This window comes from Mytilus edulis, chromosome 6 (genome assembly GCF_963676685.1).
Source record: "Mytilus edulis chromosome 6, xbMytEdul2.2, whole genome shotgun sequence".
Taxonomy (NCBI): Eukaryota; Metazoa; Mollusca; class Bivalvia; order Mytilida; family Mytilidae; genus Mytilus; species Mytilus edulis.
In genome coordinates this window covers 7,858,737-7,882,894 of record NC_092349.1, presented here as the reverse complement: position 1 = coordinate 7,882,894, position 24,158 = coordinate 7,858,737, and the positions used below count along the sequence as shown (strand labels likewise).

The window sequence follows — 24,158 nt, the reverse complement described above, 5'->3', positions numbered from 1 at the left end:
TTACTCAATTGCCAAAACACCTTGGTTACATCATTGATTATTTCCCACAGCTGCCATGCCGATTTCTTTCCCGTTCCATGAAAAGCGGAGACAGTGTCACATCCAGTGAAAGCATGAAAAAATGGTAAAGTTCTGGTTAAGGACCAAGAGTATGATAAATTTCGTGAATCTCCTTTTCCTTTTCCAAATGCAACCCAAAGTTTTTCTACTTGCAGTGTTTTGAAAAGAGACAACGACAAAACCACTACATCAGTGTCTGAACTTATTACCAATGAAAACTTGCACCCCTTTTCAGGTGCACTTTTGATATGAACAAATATCCTTGTGTCTGCTTCCTGGTGATTACAAGGACTGAGATCATTATGATCATCATCAGAATTGGTCACAACATTTTCACCTTTTGACACAAAAATCATTTTGTCAGATCGAATCCAGCAAATTTTGACCGCAAAGAAATGAAACAATTCCGTTGTTTTCTTCCACTCGAATTAAGCTTGACCAAGCTATCTGAGTATCACAATTTTATGTCTGGTTCAAGCACCCTCGCTTTTGTGTGTTCTTTAAGACTGTTTCAATGTAAATATCATAGATCACGTCTACTCCTGAATGATTTGCAGTAAGGTGGATAATGTACGGTAAAATCACATCTTTTGCGTATTCATCAAAAGAGTATGTTCCACGCGGTGATTTCAAATTGACCATAGCCGCTCCATCAACATTACCATGTATGTCTGAGGTTCTTATCTTGGTAAATCTCCGTTAGCTTCTAGATCTTCCAAAAGCTGTGCCTTAACGCAATATTGATTTTTCCACTTTGAGACAAAGAAGGAGGACATTTCTGATTTTCGTGACTGAAAAACTCTTCCAAGTCGCATTGTCTGCTTTGACAGGATATGAAAAGCCTTGAAAAAACAGACTGCAATCTTCTAGGGTGAGGTCAAGCTTGCTTTTTGATTCACAAGAACTTTTATTTGGTTGGCGATTGAACAACAGAAAAGTTGTTTTTCTCAATAGCTTTATAAATGCTTGCCGTGTTCTGCATTTGGGTTCTGTAGTCAGAATACAGATTGCGTCCAGTTTGTTTAATTTGTGACAGTTTCCCTGTGCCTGCTTTTAGATATCTTCAGAATCCTCAAGTAATGGATATCCATAATCATTTATGACATAAAGCATGTAAATAATGACATTTAGCAGGTAAGACTCACTTTAACAGTTGATCCACATTTTTCTGAAAGAAAGAAATGATGACCATGAAATATGTTCAGATGTAATATCTTCACTCATTAACCTCACCATATTTAACCACTCATACTCATTTTGCCAACTCATGAATAGATAGTCGTGGTTAAGTATATTAATAGCATCGTCAGGCAGAATGAGTGGTTCTGGTTTTGTTTTAAGATATGCAGGTTTCATATTCATATAAGCAGCAGGAAGTTCAGGTACCTTTTAAGATTTTGGATTATTTGTAGGTAATATTAACTGATCCCTTCTAACGCCGATATTATCTTTCATTGGATGTTGGAAAATAGAGATTCCAGTCCCATGAAAAGATGATTTTGATGTTGTTGAGCTTGGGTTGGGGTCTATGTTGTCGACTGCAGCTGTAGTAAACACTGTGCACCTTCATTTAAATAACGTTTAACAACAGCTTTACATAGTTGAGTTGATATTTCCAGTACCCGATCGTACGAGATACATTACCTGTGTTGAAATAATGTATCTATTAGCTGTCTCTTCCTTGTTTTTGCAAAGAGTAACAGTCCAAGATACACACAAAATGGTGTCTCGCGATCAGCTGAATGTTTGTGTTGTACTATAACCTTTTGGCTGTTTGGATGATAATTAAACATTAAAAGTTGGGCCAGAGCTACGTCAGACTTAGAAGAAACGTTGTCTTACTGCGATTTAATATCAGATCCATGCTCTATCATTTTCACCAACTGTAACTAAGGAGGGGGTATGCTATCATCAATATCTTCAGAGAACAGGATCAAGAAAAATGTTGTCTTCTAAGAAGCTAACTGGCAGCGAATCATTTCGGCCGTCTTTGCCATATACATGGTGTCATTATAATCACAAGCAAACGCAATAGCTGGTCCTATATCTTTTACAAACATCAAAAATATATCTCCGGCCTTCGTGTGGGCTTCTAGTTCTGGCATCTTCTGCAAAAGCTTGTCCTTCGGGCGAGTAGAATCTACCTGTGCAGAAGAACCCATCTTCGCTAGCCAAGGGTTACGATCCACTCCCGCTCTCTTCACCCTTGGCGGATTGAGCCAACATTTGTGATAACAATGTTGCGCCATCTATCGGAAGATAAAAATCACGCCCATTCCGAATACCGTTATTCTTGACCAATGGTAGCACTTGAACTCTTCAATTTGGAGGTAAAAACACGGTAGCATTTAGATTCTGCATACTTGGTAAAGCCGGAAATGAAAATATACGTCAACATTCATGCATTTGTGCATGAAACATACACAGGAACTTCTATTGGTTGATTAAAAACATTCAAGTTGTCACTAAATATAGTCGTATGTGTAGGGATGTAAAGACTTGTTGCACAATAAACACGTGGTAATTGTTTACAAACACTTTATGCATTTACATGTGATCATGTTATAGGCGCTTTTTGATTGGATGCAGCGAGTTTTGACTGCAACCAATAAAAATCCTTACCTTGTGTCTCCGAAATTTTATCTCAATCCGCCAAGGGTGAAGAGAGCGGGAGTGGATCGTAACCCTTGGCTAGCGAAGATGAGAAGAACCAAGCTGTGTCAATCTTTCTTCGTATAGGTTTGCCAGGTCTGCTAATTGAAACACCACCGACTCTTCAGAGTTTCTTTGAGTTTCAAAGATGTATGTAACAAGCTCAGCTAATGCAGTTTCTTTCATTATATTTTCTTCCTGTATACAACTGCTTTCAATCTATATTTGTCTCTTTGATCCCTCTCTGTTGTATACAGCTGCGTGACAAGACGGATGAAACTAGTGGATTGTGCAACAGTTCGTCAGGATAAACAACTGTTGGCAAATTTTGATGATCGTAGTGCGATCGTGTAGATCGCAGTAAGGTCGTATCACGGTCGTGGTGAGGTCTTCAAGTTCGTGATGAGCGTGACCAACTTTGAACATGTTCAAAACAATCGTGGTGCGGTCGTGGCGAAATCAGGTCGTAGTAGAAGCGTAGTGAGAGCGCACTAATGTCGTAGTAAGATCGCAAAGGTCGCTGTACCATCGTAGCGAAAGCGTGATTCTCTTCGGAGAGACTGCGCTACGATCTTACAGCGACGTTATTACGACCTCACTACGACCATCACGTTCTCATCGCGACCCAACTACGCTTCCACTACGACTTTCCCCCGTTTACACCACCCTATTCAAGACCATAGTACGATTCTAGCACGCCCTTGCCGTCCTCATCACGCTCTTCTTACGACCTGACTTCGTTCATACTATGACAATTATTCTCATTGTCATTTTCACATAAAATATATTATATATCTCTAGGTTTTGTTTGTCTGTATGAAGTTCTTGTCCATTTTCTCAAACAGCTCAGCCATGCTTCTCGTTTATATAGATTAGACCGTTAGTTTTCCCGTTTGAATGGTTTTACACTATAGACGTTATTTTTGGGGCCCTTTATAGCTTGCTGTTCGGTGTGAGCCAATGCTCCGTGTTGAAGGCCGTACCTTGGCCTATAATGGTTTATAAATTGTTACTTGGATGGAGAGCTGTCTCATTGACACTCATACCACATCTTCCTATATCTATTAACATATCTGTGTCATCTCTGCTATCGCTCACTAAAATATCGTCATTTGAGCTTTATGGACCCGCAACAAGTTGTAATTTGGATTTGATTGATCGGTCCGAAAACTCTGCTTGATCAGGATTCGTTACTGTCAGGGCTCCCTCTGCCTCTGCATCAACGTGTTCTAGCAGATTTTGGTGGCATGACTGTATTGCTTCCGAGAAATCTATGTATTAATCAGAAATAGAAGGAATGGAATTGTATTGATATGGAACACGATGTTGACGTTATTACTGATAATCGCAGTAAAAGCGTGGTAAGATCGTGTTGCAATCGGATAACTCGTGGTATGGTCGTAGTGAGAACGTGATGAGCGTAGAAAGATCTTGATAAGCGTAGTGAGGTCGCAGAATAAGCGTGGTGAGAACGTGGTATAATCGTAGCGGGATCGTTGTAGAAGCGTAATGAGGACGTAGTAGCATCGTGAAAGCAACGAAAATGTAAATGTTGATGCCGCTCATACCGCGACCTCACCACGATCTGAATTTATTTTAGATCGCGGTGAGCGTAGTGCGATCGTGGTCTAGTGGGACTGGGGCTTAACTAAAGGTAACTGAATACGCACATTTTATAAAATAATTTAAATAATTTAAACTATTTATGGTTCAGATTTCAAGGTTATGTTGATATGTGTTAAATGTAAACTGTTAAATGTATATTCGAGGCAGATACATGGTTAAGTGATGTTTGTGCTTGAATACGCATGATATATAAAAACAAAAGTTACATGCTGCTAGGATTTAGATATACATATAACCTGCCTCTATATATTTTAATAACTATTAAGAGTCTTACATCTCGGCAAAGACACGATGACTGAGGTTAAAATCGCATTTTAATAAATGAAAAAAAAACCCGAGGTTAAATAAACAGAAAAATCTTCAACTCCCCGTTATCCTATATAATAAGTTGCTCGCATCATTAGTTATCTGCTTCCCCGTCTGGAGCACCTGGGATCACTATCAGTTCTTGATGGGGTTCGTGTTGCTCAGTTTTTAGTTTTTAATGTTGGGTCTTGTGTATCAAGTTTGTCTGACGGTCTTGTTTTTTTTTATCATGGTGTTGGCAGTTTATTTTCTACGTATGTGTTTGAATTTTCCCTTGTTATCTTTCGCCTCTCTTTTACAATTTATAAATTACTATGAAACCAAAGGTTCCATCTCCCTCATAAAAGTTGTACTTGCATAGATTTTTGTTATTCTGTTTCGGTAACTGCATGTTGGACAAAACAAAATCAGGGGTTTGGGCTTTCTAGATAAAGGACAATCCAGAAAAACTTGAAAAAAGAAATTTATAAAATGTTATTTTCTTGTACAGTATATGCACCAAAACAAACATTAGATATTTCTAATGTAGGCAAACTAGATTTTTATAATAAGTTCCCGTAACTTCTAAAATATTTCTATTAGTTGTTTATTCAAAATTTTATTCTGCATCGCGTTTTAAGTTGATACGAAATGTGTGGTGGATCTAGCAATGATAAAAAATAACAATGTTAACATGTTGTTCTGTTAAAACGCATATCATAGAGTGTGATTTATTGGGGGTCTTTATCGATAGACATTTCAAGTGGCATTTGAGGTAATAAATCTCTGATGGTTACAGATGCTAAAATACACTTATATATTTTATTTTAAGGGGCACTAGGTACGAGATATGAAAAAAATAAGATTTTGTGTGTTTCAGTCCTTTATAAAAGTGAAATATTGAAATAATAAATCGTTTTTACAATTTTGTAAAATTTACCAAAGAAACAACGGTTTTTAACAATTTTCTCTTGCAAGTGAATAATTCGACCTGAGTTTATCCGTATTCATATGACCTTCAATTTATCAATGAAAATAACAAAAGTTCCAAACTCCAAGGAAAATTCAAAATGGAAAATAAAGGCAACGAGGTGTTCAAAAGTCATGAATCGATTGAGAGAAAACAAATCCGGGTTTAAAACTAAAACCGAGGGAAACACATCAACTATCAGAGGAAAACAAAGTCACAAAAAGAACACTCAAGGGCAACATAAACAAACGCCAACATACATAGAAACGAACTGTTATATAGCAACTGCCACATTCCTGACTTGGTTTAGGACATTTTAAGAAAAATGGCGGTTGAACCCGGTTTAATGGCTAATCAAATATCCCGTTCCATGACAATCATAAAAATATCCCTAAAATGACTTCACTATGTGACAGAAATACAACATAAACACTCACAAGAACATTCATTACAGAGAAATGAACAAACAAAATTTTAATATTGACACAACATGCTAACCAAAGAACAACAACGATTATGTGGCATCAACGACAGACACCACAGGAAAGTCCGTAATCAAATGGCAAAAGTTCAACACATCAAACGAATGGATAACAACTGTCATACTCATGACTTGGTACAGACATTTTCTTATTTGGAAAATGTTTCATTAAACTGTGTTATAGCCAGCTATACCTTTCACTTGTATAAAATTCCATTTTATTTACAACGATGTGTGAAAAAATAAACAGAAATAATGGGTAAACATGTCAAAAAAAGGGGTACAGCAATCAACATTGTGTTATAATCGCAATCACAATAAAAACAAATAAGTAACAGACAAACACAAACATGCATATAGACAAAGCACATTAGAATAAATATAAGACATGAATACAAAAAAATAGCATAGCACGATAACACAATTACGGGATGTAAAAGTACAAAGCCACGTCAAATGTAAAAAAAAAAAAAAAAAAGCATACAGAAATTGGCATATGAAAACGAAGCACATTAGCAAAAATGAAAGACAAGAATACAATATTTTTTTATTACCATACACAATAACACAATGACGGGATGTCCAACGTCAAATGGATATCACAAAAAAATAGACTAACCAGTAACAGTTCTATTTATAAAGACAAATAAAAGAAAAGCATAACACGTTATCGCTATGATAAACAACGTAAGTACCCATAGAATCTATACTTTAAGACCATCGTATATTATTTGTAAAGTTGATACGAAATGTTTATCAACAAGGTATTGGTACCTTCTGATGACGTTTTTAAAACAAAAAGAACGAGATTTTCTTCGGCATACCCCCTTTGTTCGTCAACTTTCTAAACAGACACTGGAGACATTTTACAAAGTCGGAGTAACAGCTGCAAGCTCTTGAATACCGAATAAGGGGATACATATATATCAATGTGCAGGTGAAGTTTGTATATTGATAAAAAGGTGGGGGAAATTGATTATTTGAAAGTTAAAATTGTCTCGTTTGTCATAGATTCTTGTACTGAGATGACTGTGAATGTCAAATTCGAGATATAAGTCTTAAAATGAGGCGAGGGAAACCGTGTCTGTTGTTTTTTTAATGTCTAGTTCTGGATGATATTTTAATGGAATCCAATCAGAAAAGTTTTGATTGTTAATGAAAGGAACATCATCAATATATCTGAATGTGAAATTAAATGATTTGGCTTATTTGATTTTCATGTTTTAACAAGTGTCTGAAGGAACTTCGACTCATATGAAAGTACGAAGAGGTCGGCAAGGGGAGGTGCACAGTTCTTTTTTATAGGAATGCCGACAATTTGTTGAAAAAAACACTTCTCGGATTGAAACAAATATGTTGTCAATAAGAAACTCCAGCACACTGATAACGTGTTCCTCTATGTACCTTGTTTTTGTTCACTATTAACATAATATGCCGTATGTTATCCCAAAGTAACAAATTTATAGCATATGCTACAATTTTTATGAAGACAACCATTGTTGATTATTTCTTTTAGACAATTTTTCAATTTCACATAGGGAATGGTGAAATATAAATATAGATAGAAGAAATTTCAGAAAAAGATTGAGATTTCAAATTATCCATAAGTTCTTCAGAGTATTTTAGAATCAACATATGGTTAATACAACAAAGCTAGTAAACACTTTCAAAGTAATTTTTTTTAAAACTTTTCCCTACATATTGGTTACTCTTTTAATAGTTTTGTTCAGTCATTAAAAGAAAAAAGAATTTCAATATAGAAAGTAAAACAAAGGTAAATCATATCGTTGACTGATTCCATCAATAAATGCACGAGGTCGTTTAACTTATCTATTCATATTTATATCGGATTATTTGACTGTCGACCTTTTTCGGAGATCGTCTCAATAGTTACATGTATATAGATGGCGTCTAAACAAAATTACACACGACATTCGGATATATTTTATCGAGTACATACACTTTTAACTGTTTATATCAGACTTATTTTAATTACGATATACATTTCAGTATGTTATATAAATCAAATATGAGAATTTTAGTCAAATCGGGAATATGAATTTGACAGCTAGTGTCCCTTTAAAGGTGTTCATGTTTATAAGATAGTCTCTGTAAAATATACGTTAAAATAATCTTGGTAAATAATCAACAATTATAGTGTTAAGGTTTGGCTACAGATATGGTAACTGACTTGTTTGCGCCTGTTTGTTTGACAACTTGCGCACACGAGTTACTTACTAACGTATGTACGCACAAGTTACTTATATATATATATATATATATATATATATATATGTCAGGAGTGTACTTAATTGGAACATCTACGGTTTTAAATGAGTATGCATATGTTTAAATGTTTCTTTCACTTCAAATTGCTTTTTAAAAAGTCAAAGTTTCCTAATTGATTCGTCTCATAGAAACTATTTACATTATGTGTAAAGAATGACTGCTATTGTGTTAATGTTGGTTTGCCAGGGTTCATCTATCCATAGCCTCATTTTAATGGTTCAATAGTCATTGTTAATTTGTGTTTCGCAATTAGGTCAGTTTCTGAGAAACCTTAAGCAATAAATCAACGATATTCGAAAATAAATGTTCTATGTTGAATCATACCAGTTTCGTCCCCATTGTTGTTTTTTTTCTTCTTAAATCTCTTATTTTTCAAATATAATGTGATAGGGGTATTGCTAAACGGCGGAAACGGAAAACGGAACGGAATACGGAACGAAACGGAAAACGGAAACAAGGAATTAACTTCTTTTCTTTTTGGTCATTTTATCTACATAGGCATGTTTTGTATAGTATTACACATGTTAACAAGAAGAAAAAACAGAGGAATGAATTTAAAATAAAAGATTTTAAAGCATAAAGTAATGAAATAATTACCAGGAGATGACGAAGACTATTTTTTACAAATATTTGATAAGGTCATATGTACGTCGTTCATGCGATTCAGGATAGTCTGTTCGACTTTTCTTTAAAAAAAAAGTTTGATCAATGTCAATAAGATAGCAACCCAACAACACAACAAAACAATCTTTATAGGCCTAAAAAAGATTGACATCGGCCTGGATTAGGTTGTGAAGTAATAAATTTTTGGGCAAATCCTTTGAACCATTTTTTCTTTGTTTTTTTTTAATAACCTTGATGTGGTGTATCTTGTTGCGATGTTCAGCATTGGTGATTTTCGTTGTATCTTTTCTTGTATAATGGAAATAAAACGTAGAAGAAACCTAAGCGGACAATAGTGTTTGGACAAAATCCGATATGGAAACAAGGGAACTAGAATAGAAACTTGTATTAACTTTATTTTTATGAAGAAAAAAAATGACAAAATCTCTCGCTATACAAAGCCTTTCTCACCCTTTTACAATACTCAAGGGTTTGTATAGTAAATCCTTGCAATACGAAAGTATGCCATTTGGTATTTACATTATTACATAGGAAAAGCATTATATATCTCCTAGAATTCAAATCAATAAATACGAATTGATATGCAAAAAGTGGCGAATAATAAGTAGCGTACATGGATATATACGATTTGCACAGTGTTCTGACCAAATAAGTCGTAGTCATGTCCTAAGGTTTTGAAAATCAAATTGTCCACGCTGCTTTAAATACCATGCCGCTTAATTCTTCTCTGAAAATTCAATTCCTCTCAAGCATCCGTAAATTTTGTTTCATAATATTACAATCGCAAATAGTGTAACTCATTCAGTATGCTGTTTTACTATAATAATAGAAAACATTGAAATATAGGCGAAAAATACCAAAGGATTATTTAAACGCAGAAGTCGAAAACAAACCGTCAACCCCATGACTTTAAAAAAAAGGCCAAAAAGACCAAAAGACAAACAGACAAACAATAATTATTGTACACAAAACACAACATATAAACTAAAGGCTGAGCAACACAAACCCCAACAATAACTTGGGGTGATCTCAGCTGCCCCTGTCGTATGATTGCCGATAAGACAACTCTCCACAAGAGACCAAATTGACACAGAAATTAACAACTATAGGTCACCGTACCGTCTTCAACAATGAGCAAAGCACATACCGCATAGTCAGCTGTAAAAGGCCCCGAAATGACAATGTAAAACAATTAAAACGAGAAAACTAACGGCCTAATTTATGTACAAAAAAATATGTAACGCAGAAACAAACGCCAACCACTGACTTGGGACAGGCATACACACAGAATGTGGCGGGGTTAAACATGTTTGCAGGATCCCAACCCTCCCCTAACCTGGGACAGTGGTATAACAAGACAACATAAAAACGAACTATAAAAATCAGCTGAAAAGGCTTAACTCATCAGATGGACAAAAATACAAGTGGACGTGGTCGGGTACTTGTACATCCCAACAACAAAAAGACACTAGGTACAGATCTGAAACTACTGGGTCAAATATTATTGAACATACGTCTTTTAGGGATAGTTTTGGTTAAACTTTGCAACAATTATCATTTGTGTTTCTATTTAATTTTTAAAAAACTGTGTTGAATAACCCTGCCTGTCAGCCAAGTTAGTCGACATGGCGAAAATTAAAACATTGGAGTAAAATGCAAGTGCTGCCTATTAAAAACGATATGAATAACGAAAACCTGATGTGAAAAACATGTCTAATCAGATATCGGACTTCTTTTAAAATGAGGTTTACTGCGTGTATTGCTTCATATGTGTTTCTTTATTCTACATTGGCTAGAGGTATAGGGAAGGGTTGGGATCTCACAAACCATGTTAAACCCACTTCGCATTTTTGCGCCTATCTAAAGTCGGGAACCTCTTGCCTTTGTTAGTCTTCAAAGTATATTTTTTCAATTAAATCTAATTCATATGTTTGGAGTTTAGTGTGACGCCCATTTTCACTGAACTAGTACACAATTTTATTTAGGGGCAGCTGATACCATGCAACTCCGGCTGCGGGATTTTCTTGCTGCGTTGACTGAGACCCATTGGTGGCCTTCGGATGATGTCTGCTCAATGGTCGGGTTGTTGTCTCTTTGACATATTCCCTGTTTTCATTCTCAATTTTATTCGAATGTTGAGCTCTATCTAATGTCCATTCATGTCAAAACGGTCAAATGACTTCTTATAGGAGTTATCGACCTTATATGACGATTTTTCTCACTTGCATGTTCGCCTGTTATATTGAAATAAATGATAAATAGATAGAAACTTTTAATAGTAAAAATTACCAGCAAGACAAGATCTATTGATTGCCATAGTTCTTTATCCCCCCTTAAATTCCGTCTAGTATATTAAAATTTCTTTCCGTTTCCGTTTCCGTTCCGTTTTCCGTTTCCGCCGTTTAGCAACACTCAATGTGATAGATATGATAGATCTAAGACATTTGTTAGTATAAACAATAGAGTGCGTCCGTTTTTATATCATTCGCTGTTATACCACTCGTTGCCAAGGATGAGTAGTACTAATAGTATGGTACTGAGGCTGAAACTAACTTTAATAATATAATTATCAAGGATGAATTGGGCTAAAAATTGTAATGGTCGGACTAGAACAAATCTTTTATACCATTATGGTTTAGTGGGGTATCTGTTTGTCTACTTAAGAAGCAGCTTTTTTAATTATTTGAAAATCGAATAAAAATAAAACAGTTTTAAAACGTGTATTTTATTTGATTAACGCGAATTGCACCTATTTTGACAGAATTTGTACCTACGTTTATTTACGTTTATTTTATATATTGAACGACATCGTTCCTTCCACCAATTCAATTTTTAATCCATACTAAATCTTAGATGTGCCATGGTATTTTCTGTTTTCATTGCACTATGGTTTCTTCTTTCCTTAATGTAGTTCGAAATCTAATATTTTAAATGATTTAAACGATGGTTGTGTGAAGGCTAAAAACCAGCTACACGCAACTTGATTGTTCCATGAAATGAACTCTAAATCTATACAAAGGCCGATTCGAAAACAGAGAGTTATCATGCCCATGGGTTGTAACTAAGCTCATAGATGATAGAAGGACTGATGGAAATTTCCATATATCATTGTCAATTATCTATAACAAAATTAAATTCGGAATAACGTTGCAACTACATATTAAAATGTGTATAGTGAAGACCCTGTTTCATTAATTCTAACGCCATATCTACCTTTATTTATTAGTGTGGCTATAGAACTAAACTTAAAACTAATATTTTCAGAAAAATAACTGTAATAATGACACAAGCTGTCTATCTGATCATGAAGATCGGAGCAAATATTGTGGGGGTACCCCTATTTGTGATATTTTCACTTATTATGTATGTTTGTTTTGTTCACACATCGTTGTCAATATAATGAAATTTTATGCGACTGTGTTACAAGTGAGAGGTTTAGCTAGCTTTAAAACCAGGTTAAATCCACCATTTTCTACATTTATATAAGAAAATGCCTGTAACAAGTCAGGAATATGACAGTTGCTATCCATATTCGTTTGATGTGTTTTCGCTTTCGATTTTTTTTTAACCATACAGTTCCATGATTACAAGCTCAATACCTGATACCTTTTACGAATATCGATAAAATCCACTAAAAAAAAGTAGAATAAAATGCTCTGCAGCTTGAAACGACAGCAGAGGTTGAATTCTCAACAGTTGAGGCAAGTATGGATCGATACAAGTAAAATCTTGATACAGCTCTGAATTTGGATTGTGATTAAATCTTTTACACAGCATAAGTTTCTGACACAGAATAAATGTGGTCTAAGAACTTAAAAAAATGAAATTAGAACCAGCTTGAAAAATGGGTAAATAAAAAAATGGGTCCAAAACCAAAAATACAAGTTGCGATTCAGAATATAAAAGAACCACAATAATTCAATTTTTAATGGACCCTTTCGACTACAAAATGGACCAATTTTACAACAGGGCACAAAACCAAATCTAAAATCTAAATACACGGTTAGATTCAGCATATCAAACAAAAAGTTACATTTTGTAACCTGATTTGGACCAACTACAAAACTGTTTCCAAAATCAAAAATCATTTAGATTCAGCACATCACAGTTTTAGTTCATTTTTTGTTGTTGAAATCAAACAAAGTTTTATGACACTTTGGAACCAATCGGTACCAATTAAAAAACCGGGCCCCAAATCCCAAAACTTAATATTCGATTAGATCCACACATATGATAGAACCTAAAAAAAATCAAGATTTTAAACTAAACCATACTGAAAATGTTAGCAAAAAAAAAAAGGTATAAGAAAACTGTTATGTTCGTGACTCGTTTTTTTCTAAACGGTTAGAACCGTAACTGTAGGTATCAGTTTTGATAAAATGAAACCGTCCTTTTTTTGTCTGGAACATTGTGGTATAGTTTCATAGAGATTCATGCACTCATACTCAAGTTATTGTCTGGAGACCAAATATCTTCTGACGACGACGATAACGTGATTCCAATGTACGCATAGAAAGGCTTCCGTTTATTTTACTTTATTTAATGATATTAAAAGGCTATCGAGTAATTAAGGTACATGGAAGAAATGAGAAATATAGTTTTAAAACCATACAACCTAGATTTTTTGTAAGGATGGTTTAGGCTAAAGTGTATATAAAACCGTAAATTGGTTTCTAACAATGTTTATAATTACAATGACAATAGTTATATAACCTAAATAAACCAACGGAGGTAAAGAAAAAATCATCCACATCTGTCGAATAAAGAAACCAAGCACATTTTATAACTTTGAATATTTTTATATAAAAGTATTAAAAAAAAAAAGTCTCATGCATCTCAACATCTACGTATCCAAATTTTTTCAGTCTTTGTATATTTTCTTCAACCGGGAAATTATAACTTCCGGTAACGGTTCCTGATAGTCGTAAACAAAGCTGCATTCCACTTGTTTCCGTGGAATTGAATGAGGGAAATATATGGGATCCTCAATCCACTTAGTGTCGTATGTTCCACATAACCATACAACCTTGACATTTCTCGTACCGATCTCCTTGAGTGAAGCAATCCATGGGCGTCCGGGTTTATAATCTCTCTTGGTATATGGCCTCACGGCGACTATATTTCCAACCTTCAATAGATCATCTTTGTAATTTATCTGAGCAGCCTCGTCTTGATTTTCATCCATTGCTGTGTTATTTATCTTGCAATATTCATCGTGATTTTCGTCTATTCCTCTGTCCATTCTTTGGAATTTAGACTGCTCAGAGATATTCTGGCACTCTTTTCTTTTAGAAGAATGTTCTGAAATATTAATCATCAACTATTTCTTTTTTTGAAAGTTCTTCAAAGGTATGTTTCGATAAATAAAGCCATGGCAATAAGGGCCGTTGAAAGCATGTATAATTTCTATGCTTAAAACATACAATGTACAAGGTATATTAGGGACAAAATATCTTCTGTATAGACGATGATACTGACAATTCTACTGACCCTCAATCTTATTCACATACCCCATGAATAAATTGGGAATGCTTTTTTTTAAATATTCAGACTCAATTTGATCAAGTTAATAAAATTTATAAGTCATGTTATTCTATACACACAGCTCTCTGTAAAGATAAATGCAATCTGAATTTGTAATGGGTAGTGTTTAGGAGAAAATTGAGTGTGTATTGCTTTAACATATAAATGTGTTTTTCCTTCTTGTTTTTTATACAGAAATCAGAAACTTATATATATTCAATTCAATTCAAAGTTTTATATAAAGATTACTTGCCAATGGTACTGGACAATCCGTGCTCGCTTATAGTGTCTGGGTTTATTCCCTTTTCACTACTCAGTCTTTCATTTGAATTCTAAATGACAAATATTCTAGCATTACTTAACATGAATATTCTTACATTTGTTTTATAAATAGTTCCTGATACTGTCATGATTATTTCAACAATATTAATAAAATGTAGGATGAAACAGAGAGGTAATGCTTTCCTATGTATTTAATATTTAACTAAAACGAGCCCGCATCATACATGTGCGTTTGACTCCTATATCTTAATTGACGATCGCAAGGATGCGCAGCTTTCCTGCTGCATGTATGTGGTTCTCCCTGGAAACTCCAACTTTCTTCACCAATAATACCTGTATGCCATGACATAGACAAGACTTCCAAAAGTTGCGTTAACACCAAAAAAAAAAAAACCCAACCAATCAATCAATCAATCAATCAATCAATCAATCAATCAATCAATCAGTAAACGAGCGGTTCGTTTGCTACAAATGGTCTCTCCGCCGATAAAAAGCATTGTCATTGACAAAAGCGCACATTTGTTTTTGCAGAAGATGAGTTTAAATTTAAAAAAATACATTTAATAAGGGAAAAGTTTGTCTTTTTCTAATAATTTAAAAAATATTCTGACACTGGTGCGATACATTTATACGCTCGACTGTGATTCAAATATATTAACTTTGCAATTTGAAAAATAAAAAAAAAATAAAAAAAAAATACACGTATGTCGTATGAAACTGAATGAATTTGTTTAGTTAACTATATTTAGCTACCTTTTGCTCTATTGGTCCTGTATTTTCAACCTCTATTAAAACGTTAACTACATCCTCCTTCATCTCACCATTAAAACTTTCTTCTAGGTTAATTTTGCCTTCTGGAATAAACAAGACATTAATAAACTTTTCAGTGAATTTAAACATACCAAGACGACTTTATTGCTCAGATTATATTTATTGTAAACTGTGTGTATCCTGACCTTCATTAGATAACAATAGAAAACAACGATAGTGAATGTCAAGCAACAAGCAAACCGGGCCTTTTAAAGCTTACTATGCGGTGTGGGCTTTGCTCATTGTTGAAGGCCGAAATTGACCTATAGATGTTAACTTATGCATGTTATGTGTCAACTTGGTCTCTTGTGGAGAGTTGTCTTATTGGCAATCATACCATATCTTTTTTTTTTAAATTAATCAAATAGATATAGTAGACATAATTTTCAGCTCTAACATTTGCCACTGCAATACAGAGAAACAGTTTTTACTGGTACCGAAAACAGAATCGTCTGTTTCAATTTAGAATAAATCTGAACAGTAACACAAATGAAACACTTCATTTTTGTTGCGTATCTTTCATGACTTTTTAAAAACTAGGAACAATCGCATTCATAATAAACTCATCATAGATACCAGGATTAAATTTTGTTTTTACGCAAGACGCGCATTTCGTCTACAAAAGACTTGTCAGATACGCTCGAATCCAAAAAAGTAAAAAAAAAATTAAATAAAGTACAAAGTTGAAGAGCATTGCAGACCAAAATTCCTAAAGTTCTTGCCAAATAAAGCTAAGGTAATCTATTCCTGAGGTAATATATTCTTTAATGCTAATAGGGCACTACTTAATTATATAAATCTCATTACCGACCGTGCCAAACTCACGTGAGAAGTCAATGTCGTTAAACCACGGGTACTTGTCTCAGAATTTTTTCCCCTATATCCCTTTATGTTAAATTACCATATATAAGTGGGGGAGACAAGTGCCTGTGTGTTTACACACCCTCAGTTGTAAATCACTTATTTCGGGTCACTGGTGCTAGTGGATTTACCTGTTTGACATTCATTGTCATCTTTCCCCTGTCCTCGAAGAAACTCAGTATCAGTATTTACATTAGTGTTACTGCTATCACAAGCCTTGTCTATCGTGCCGTGAATTTCTGCCTCGTTCACATTTCCATATGATTCTATAATTTGGAATGGTAGTGATCTGTGTCCATCTTCAGTTATATAAACGTTGTCCTGAATTTCTAATGATCTCCGCAGTTTTTCTGCTTTATTTTCGTCTGTTTGTTGTGCAACTTCATGAAATATTTTTGCACAAATTGTGTCTTGCTTTTGAATCTTCTGTGTTGTACTATTTTCATCTTCGCCAATTACATAGCGCGTCTTGTTTTTTAAGGCACAAACGTTGTTTCGGAATTCTGATGATTTCTGTACATTTTCAGTTTTATTTTCGTCGGTTTGTTGTGCAACTTCATGAAATATTTTTGCACAAAAGTTTTTGTGGTTATTAGACTTTTGTGGTGCTGTAGCATTGCTTCGACAGTGGTTGTTGTTCATGAAATCAGACTGTTGGTATTGAGGACAGATCGCTGCTATTGACTTCTCTTTTTCAGGTTCTGTAAAAAATATAAAGCATAATATTAACAACATGAATTACATACATTTTCACAAAAAGATAAAGTCAATCCCACATTCTAATAATATGGTAGCCACGATCGGTAAAACATAAACGCGAAATCGTGTGAGGAAAAATCAAATTCATTTCGCAATTTCGCTTTCTGCAATAACCTCTTTGTCATTCACTGCACACTACTATCAAATTTCTTCCGAACTCATTCAAAGTATTGCTGAAATAAACCTATGATATAAGTTACAGTTTAGTTTCATCAAAATCTGAAAAGATTTGTACACATGATTTCGCTAACGATGCAATTTTCTGTATAAATAATGTTTCAAAGGCCCATAACTCTTTTGAAAATAATTGATGGGTACTGATTTTCGAACTCGTTCAAACATTGCTGATATGAACCTATGATATAAGCTTCATAAAAAATGTGGCAAGAATTGTACACATGAGAGCGCTTACATGACCAGACGGACAGACTGACGCCCGGTATTTCTATGTCCTTCTCAACGTATCGCGTGGGGACAAGAAGATACCTACTTAATAACAAAAGGCTGTCACAACGACAGCAAACCGGATTTATTAACATTTATTTGGCAATATCACAAGAACCATAACTGATGAATGCTGAAAGTGAATATCGTCAATATCAAATTTGACCTCCATTTTGTAGTCAGTATCAACATATTAAAATTTGAAAAGCTTAGATTGAATTGTTCATTAGTAAATGCAACAACGTGAATGGAAACGCCATTTTACGATCTTTCAAGAACCATAACTCCTGAACGGTAAAAGTCAAAATCGTCATTATTGAACTTGACCTCTATTTTGTCATCAGTAACAACATATAAAAATTTCAAAAGCTTTGGTTGAATGGTTTATGCGAAAATGCACGGACACGACTGGAAACACCATTTTTCAATCTTTCAAGAACCATAACTCCTGAACGGTAAAAGTCAAAATCGTCATTATTGAACTTGACCTCCATTTTGTCATCAGTAACAATATATTAAAATTTGGGAAGCTTTGGTAGAACAGTTCATGCGTAAATGCACGGACACGACTGAAAACTCCATTTTTCAATCTTTCAAGAACCATAACTCCTGAACGGTAAAAGTCAAAATCGTCATTATTGAACTTGACCTCCATTTTGTCATCGGTAACAACATATTAAAATTTGGGAAGCTTTGGTAGAACAGTTCATGCGTAAATGCACGGACACGACTGGAAACTCCATTTTTCAATCTTTCAAGAACCATAACTCCTGAACGGTAAAAGTCAAAATCGCCATTATTGAACTTGACCTTCATTTAGTTGTCAGTAACAACATATTAAAATTTTAAAAGCTTTGGTTGAACGGTTCATGAGTTAATGCACGGACAACATTTGATTGCCGAGACCCGCCCGCCCGGCCGCCCGGCCGCCCGGCCGCCCGCCGTACATCCCAAATCAATAACCGACATTTTTGTCACAAAAATCCGGTTAAAAATATTTACCTTTAATTTTTGAATCTGCACAGACAAGACTTTAAAATTGTTATAATCTCGAAAAGACAATATTTTTATATTAAATGTTCAAGTGACAAGAGCTAACCGGTGTATTCGTAAACTTAAATGTAAAAATAAGTATACATGTTTTTTTGGAAATTGTAAAATGCTAAGGACTTCGTGGAACACTCTGAAAAGTGGTGACAGAAAGATCTTTAGATTTTGTATCATATTTAACCCCACCGCGTGTGTGTGCCTGTCCCAATTCAGGAGCCCCTGGTCTTTGTCATTCTTGTATGGTTTTTTTAATTTTTATTAAAGTTCATTTATATGTTGCGGAGTTTAGTTTGACGTCCATTTACACTGAACTAGTACACATTTTGTTAAGTGGACAGCTGAAGCCTCCGTCTGGGTGCGGTATTGTCTCGCTAAGTTGAAGACCCATAATGATTGGTGGACTGTGGTCGAGTTGTCGTTTGTTTGATACATTCCCCACTTTAATTCTCAATATCTTAGTTCCGTTCACTAGCTTTCAGCTTTCTACTACATGTAGTACTAGCGTACGATACAGGCAATATAATGTTACTTTCATCATGAAGCAGTTTATGAGCCTATACAAGAACATTCTTTAAACTTGAAATGCTTTTTTTCAAGGTACCTGGTTTGATCCTTTTTAGTCGGATCAGTTATCGGACAACCTATATCCGATAAATTCGGAACAAACGAGTCGTTTTTCAACAATATTGTCTCATAAATATCGACCTCAAATTTCTTCAGCTCACAGATAAAAACAAATAATTAATTTTTAACTGGCTGTCACTTGTGAGATGTTTACGACACAGAGACAGTTGTCATTTCCAAATATCAATTTAAAAATTAACAATTAAATTTACAATCCCGAGTAGAAAGATATCATATCACAACCGATGTTATGGAAAAATGATGAAAAATGTATGTATTGCTATGTGTTTCTTTATTCTACATTAGCTAGAGGTATAGGGAGAGGGTTAAGATCTCACAATATATGTATATTTAACCCCGCAGCATTTTTGCGCCTATCCCAAGTCAGGAGCCTCTGGGCTATGTTAGTTTTGTATGTTTATTAATTTTAGTTCATTTATATGTTTTGGAGTTTAGTGTGTCGTCCATTTTCACTAATACATAATTTAGGGGCCAGCTGAGGACCACCTCCGGGTGCGGGATTTTCTCGCTGTGTTGAAGACCAATTGGTGGCCTTCGGCTGTTGTCTGCTCTTTGGTCGGCTTCTTGTCTCTTTGACATATTCCCCATTTCCATTCTTAATTTTATTGTTGTTTTCTTTCTTCAATGAATCTAAGGCTGTTGATGAATGTTTTCATATTGAACAATTGATTGGTAGTTGGCGTGCTTTATATTAAACGATTTTAATATTTTTGACACAAAACTGATTTATATTGGACAAATCAGTGCAGTTTCAGTTCAACATTGTTTACAGACCGTTAATTTCAGCTGCTTCCACATGGCTGTTTATCTGACATATTTTACGATCAAATGTCACACTGGTAAACTGATATATATATATTTTGTAAGGGGAATGTGCTGATAAGTTACATGATAAATTTGTTGTAATTTAATTGAGAGGAAACATCGTTTTCTAAAGGTTACATAAGTCATAAACAATTTCATTAACTTATTTACACAGTTATGATTCAAATCTTTTGCCTACTCGATAAAAAAATTCTATCTTTACTAATATATAGTTGTTTTTATCTTTCAAAATAATATGTTATATGTCCAACCGTCCGTGAAAGACTAGCTATCATTGCAATTTTTGTAAGTGTTTCCTATTGTCTCTTTCCCTATATATGCCACATGTTGTGGACGACTATGATTGTTTTAAGAATAAGTATTTTCTCTTATTTCTATAATTTTTGGATTTTAATTACGGTATTTGAAATCTTTTGCATAATATTATGCATTTTATCGTTTTTAACTTTCTGTGGAATGTTTGATACTGATATGTTGGATTCACGTACATAGCAACTGTTGCAGTTATTCAAAAGCAAACCACAAGGGTGATTGGGGAATAGAAATAAGGTCACCATTGGTCTTCCTCCGACTGACAGAAAAACTCTCACCGAAAAGTGGAGTTTGTTTTGGCTGTGCGGGATGTACAACTTTGCAGCCACATCCTGACAGAATTGGAAAGTTTAATCCAATGCATCGTGTAAAGAGATGCCACGCTCTCTTGACGTTACGAACTCTTACAACAACTCTTTGAGGGGTTCAAAGGTCGCTTAGCTGTTGTCAGGTTGAATTTCTGTCCCTATAAAATATACCATCATTTTCCCGTGAAAGTCCAAATTTCTCGAACCTTCTCTCCAGAAGGCCTCCATTTAAGGACCAACTTACCTATTGTATTTATTGTAAGTTTGTTCTCGTCCTGAACATGCTTGAAATATTTTCCACTGGACGTTAAGCAACCAACACTCAAACAATCAAAGGCAAACACTATAAAAGTCTTGCAGACATAATTTTCACATTGACAACTCTTTTGGCCCCGACGTGTTCATGTGTATAAATAAGCATCATATAAAAATGGTGGAGAAGGTGGGGGGGGGGGGGGGGGGGGGTACAATAAAGAAGGACGTGTAGTAAGTAGTAATTACAAAACTGGGGATATTTTGATCGGCAAAGTGGAAAGTATATTGAAAAGGCGATGTTTTAATAGACAAAGAGGTCTTTGTCAATACATGTGAATGTGCCGAGCCCTGTCTTATGCACTTTGTGTTTTTATGTCTAGCTTGAGTCAGTAGTAATGCCGTTTTTATTCCATTCGTTGATGTGTTTGAACTTTTGATTTTGCCATTTTAGAAGGGACTTTTTGTTAATGATTTATTCTTGGAGTTTGGTATTTTTTCCACGATAATGGTTGACGTTTTTAATCTATAGTTCTATTTGATATGTTTGGAAATTCCAGTTATTTTTATTTTGTATTTAATATCCTATAATACATTGCAGCAGGAGCACCATCTTAAAGGTCTGTATCAGGACCACCAATTTGGGTATTTAAATTATAACGACATATTTTTTCACATTGTGAAACAAGCTGCACAACTAACATAACTAATAAAATAAAACTAACAACTAACCACATACAGTGGCGTGGCGAGGATTGGGGTTCCGGGGGTTGGAACCCCGGCCCTTTTTGTCGATTAATGCTTTTGAATTGGGACATATGGTTGGAGCCCAACTATATCCTGGGTTTCAACCCCGCTTTTAAAAATGGCTGGATCGGCCCCAGCCATAGCTGTGGGTAAATAAAAGATTTTTCTTGAAAATATTCAAAGCATGCAATGTTATATATTTTATATAATTATTTATATATTCCATCTCATGAATTTACAAATAATAGTATAAATCAGCAAATTTTAAAGCCTTACACCATGTGTTTGAATAATCTTATGAATATAATGGATATTTTGTTAGAAAATGCATCGCGTTATTTTATCAGATATTTATGGTTTTAAATGTAACACACGTGTACTGAAGATACAATTCATCATGTACTTACCACTAACAAAACGTCCAAATATTTTGTACTCCGAGATCTTCAGATCTAACCATATAACAAACTTAGACAAATCAAACGGAGGTAACGAAGATATAAGTCGGTTGAAATCTTCTTGTGCAGAATAAAAGTTTGTCGTCATTTTGTTGGTATTTTAACTTCCAACATTTGTAGTGAGAATCTCGTGGCGTAGACAATCACTTTAGTCTATATAGCTATTTATAGATTTTGGTTTTCTTGTACCACGTACAGTACTATAATACTGTTTTGTTTAAAATTAGGCTGCTAGTTTTCGCAATTGAAATGCTTTAAAAAATTTCGTGGCGGATCCAGAAATTTTCATAAGTGGGGGCCCACTGACTGACCTAAGAGGGGGCCCGCTCAAGTCACGCTTCAATGATTCCCTATATAAGCAACCAAATTTTTTCCCAAAAAGGGGGGGGGCCCGGGCCCCCTTGGCCCCCCTCTAAATCCGCCTCTGAATTATATCGTGTCAAAGGCCATACGTTTTAAATTTCTATAATTGCTTACATCCACTTTATTTGAACTCTGGTGGATAGTCGTCTCATTTTAATCATACGTACTCGGTCTCTTCAATTTTACACATATTTTTCCCCATATGGTAAAACTTTATCAATATGAATAGAACATTTGATTGATCATGTTGATATTACGTTCAGTGGCAAATATTGCATGCATACCCAGGTCGTATTACCAATAAATGCAGCAGATAGGTGCTTGACCGAGATTATGAAGTTGAATTTCGACTGTAACCGAAGGATTAGCATGGTTAGGGTAAGTTGAATGTTTTGCAGAAAGTTTTTTTCAGTGCGAAAAGCAACCTGACAGTCTGTTTGTCCCAGACGTATCTATTAACAGCTCATTAAAGTACTCGGTAGTCAGGCTTTCGTTGCGTAACTTTCATAATCCACGACTTAATACATCATATTCAAAAGATGGATACAAGATTCATTTCGCAGAGAAATGTTAAAGAAAATGTTCAGGTCACCAGAAATAAAGTGCCGTACAGGATAGTGTATTATTTGGGAGGTAGTCTCGAATAGCCCGTACGAAATAAGTAGTAGGATTCCACCTAGACACTAGTAGGAATGAAGTAGGAATCCAACTAGATTCAAAGATTCCATATAGAAAGTAGGCGGACATGGAAAATGAACAAAATTCTGACTGGATTTTTTAATATTCCTACTTCCAAAATCCTACTACCTAGGTGGAATTGTAAAAGTCTGTATGGATTTTTTTCTGTTTTGAAAATCTGATTTGATAATTTATTTTCCTACTACATGTTTAAGATTCCTACCAGAATTAATTTATAAATTCCTACCAGAAAATCTTTCTATCTGGAAGTTATCTTGAACTGGATTCCTGTTTGCTAATGACACACATTTTGCAATGTTAAATGCAAGCAAGTTCCAGTTCACAAATTCAAAAGTTGGAGGGGAAAGAATGAAAAGTTGTGTTGGAATACAATGCTGCATGCTAGGGTCACACAACGTGACAATATAGAAATGTAAGAAAATATGGCTAATCAAGACTAAAGGTAATTCGTACATACATTCAAGATGATTTTTTTATCTGCCTGCCAAAAATATTTAGTAATCAATTAATAATTCATTAATAGTGCATAATCTTACTCATTATTTGTTCATTAAACTTATCTAGATCTACATGTTTATGTATAACACTTTTTATAGCGTGCATATATCATGTATATTGCAGTTTCCTTAAAAATTTCAAAAGTCCATTTTTTTAAAAAGGAATTTATTCCATGAATTTCCTTTGTTCTTTGTTGTTGAGATTCAAACTTATCATTGACCCAGTTGTGTATTTGAGAATATACACTTACATTTTGTATATTTTTAGATTCCTACCAGAAACTATTTTTTTCTGGGTGGAATTTTGAAAAATTTCTACCAGGTTTTCTAGTAGGA

At 34.6% G+C, this 24,158-nt stretch overlaps 1 protein-coding gene across 1 annotated transcript; it reads right to left on the bottom strand.

Moving 5' to 3' along the window:
* Positions 1 to 14,363: 14,363 nt before the first annotated feature.
* On the bottom strand, positions 14,364 to 22,403 carry LOC139525965 (uncharacterized). The gene is made up of 4 exons (XM_071321156.1): positions 22,213 to 22,403; positions 16,595 to 17,164; positions 15,546 to 15,646; positions 14,364 to 14,842 (listed from the first exon to the last, which is right to left on the bottom strand). The coding sequence occupies exons 1-4, from the start codon at positions 22,349 to 22,351 to the stop codon at positions 14,756 to 14,758; spliced, it is 897 nt and encodes a 298-aa protein (XP_071177257.1). The 5' UTR covers positions 22,352 to 22,403; the 3' UTR covers positions 14,364 to 14,755.
* Between the last annotated feature and the right edge of the window lie 1,755 nt (positions 22,404 to 24,158).

What these genes read in the sequence shown, in the direction of transcription:
- LOC139525965 (XM_071321156.1), bottom strand. Translation starts at nt 22,351, where the DNA reads ATGACGACAAACTTTTATTCTGCACAAGAAGATTTCAACCGACTTATA. An exon ending in ATTTGGACGTTTTGTTAGTG is followed by an intron (nt 17,165 to 22,212) that starts GTAAGTACATGA and finishes TATTTTTTACAG; the next exon opens with AACCTGAAAAAGAGAAGTCA. An exon ending in TGACAATGAATGTCAAACAG is followed by an intron (nt 15,647 to 16,594) that starts GTAAATCCACTA and finishes TGTTTATTCCAG; the next exon opens with AAGGCAAAATTAACCTAGAA.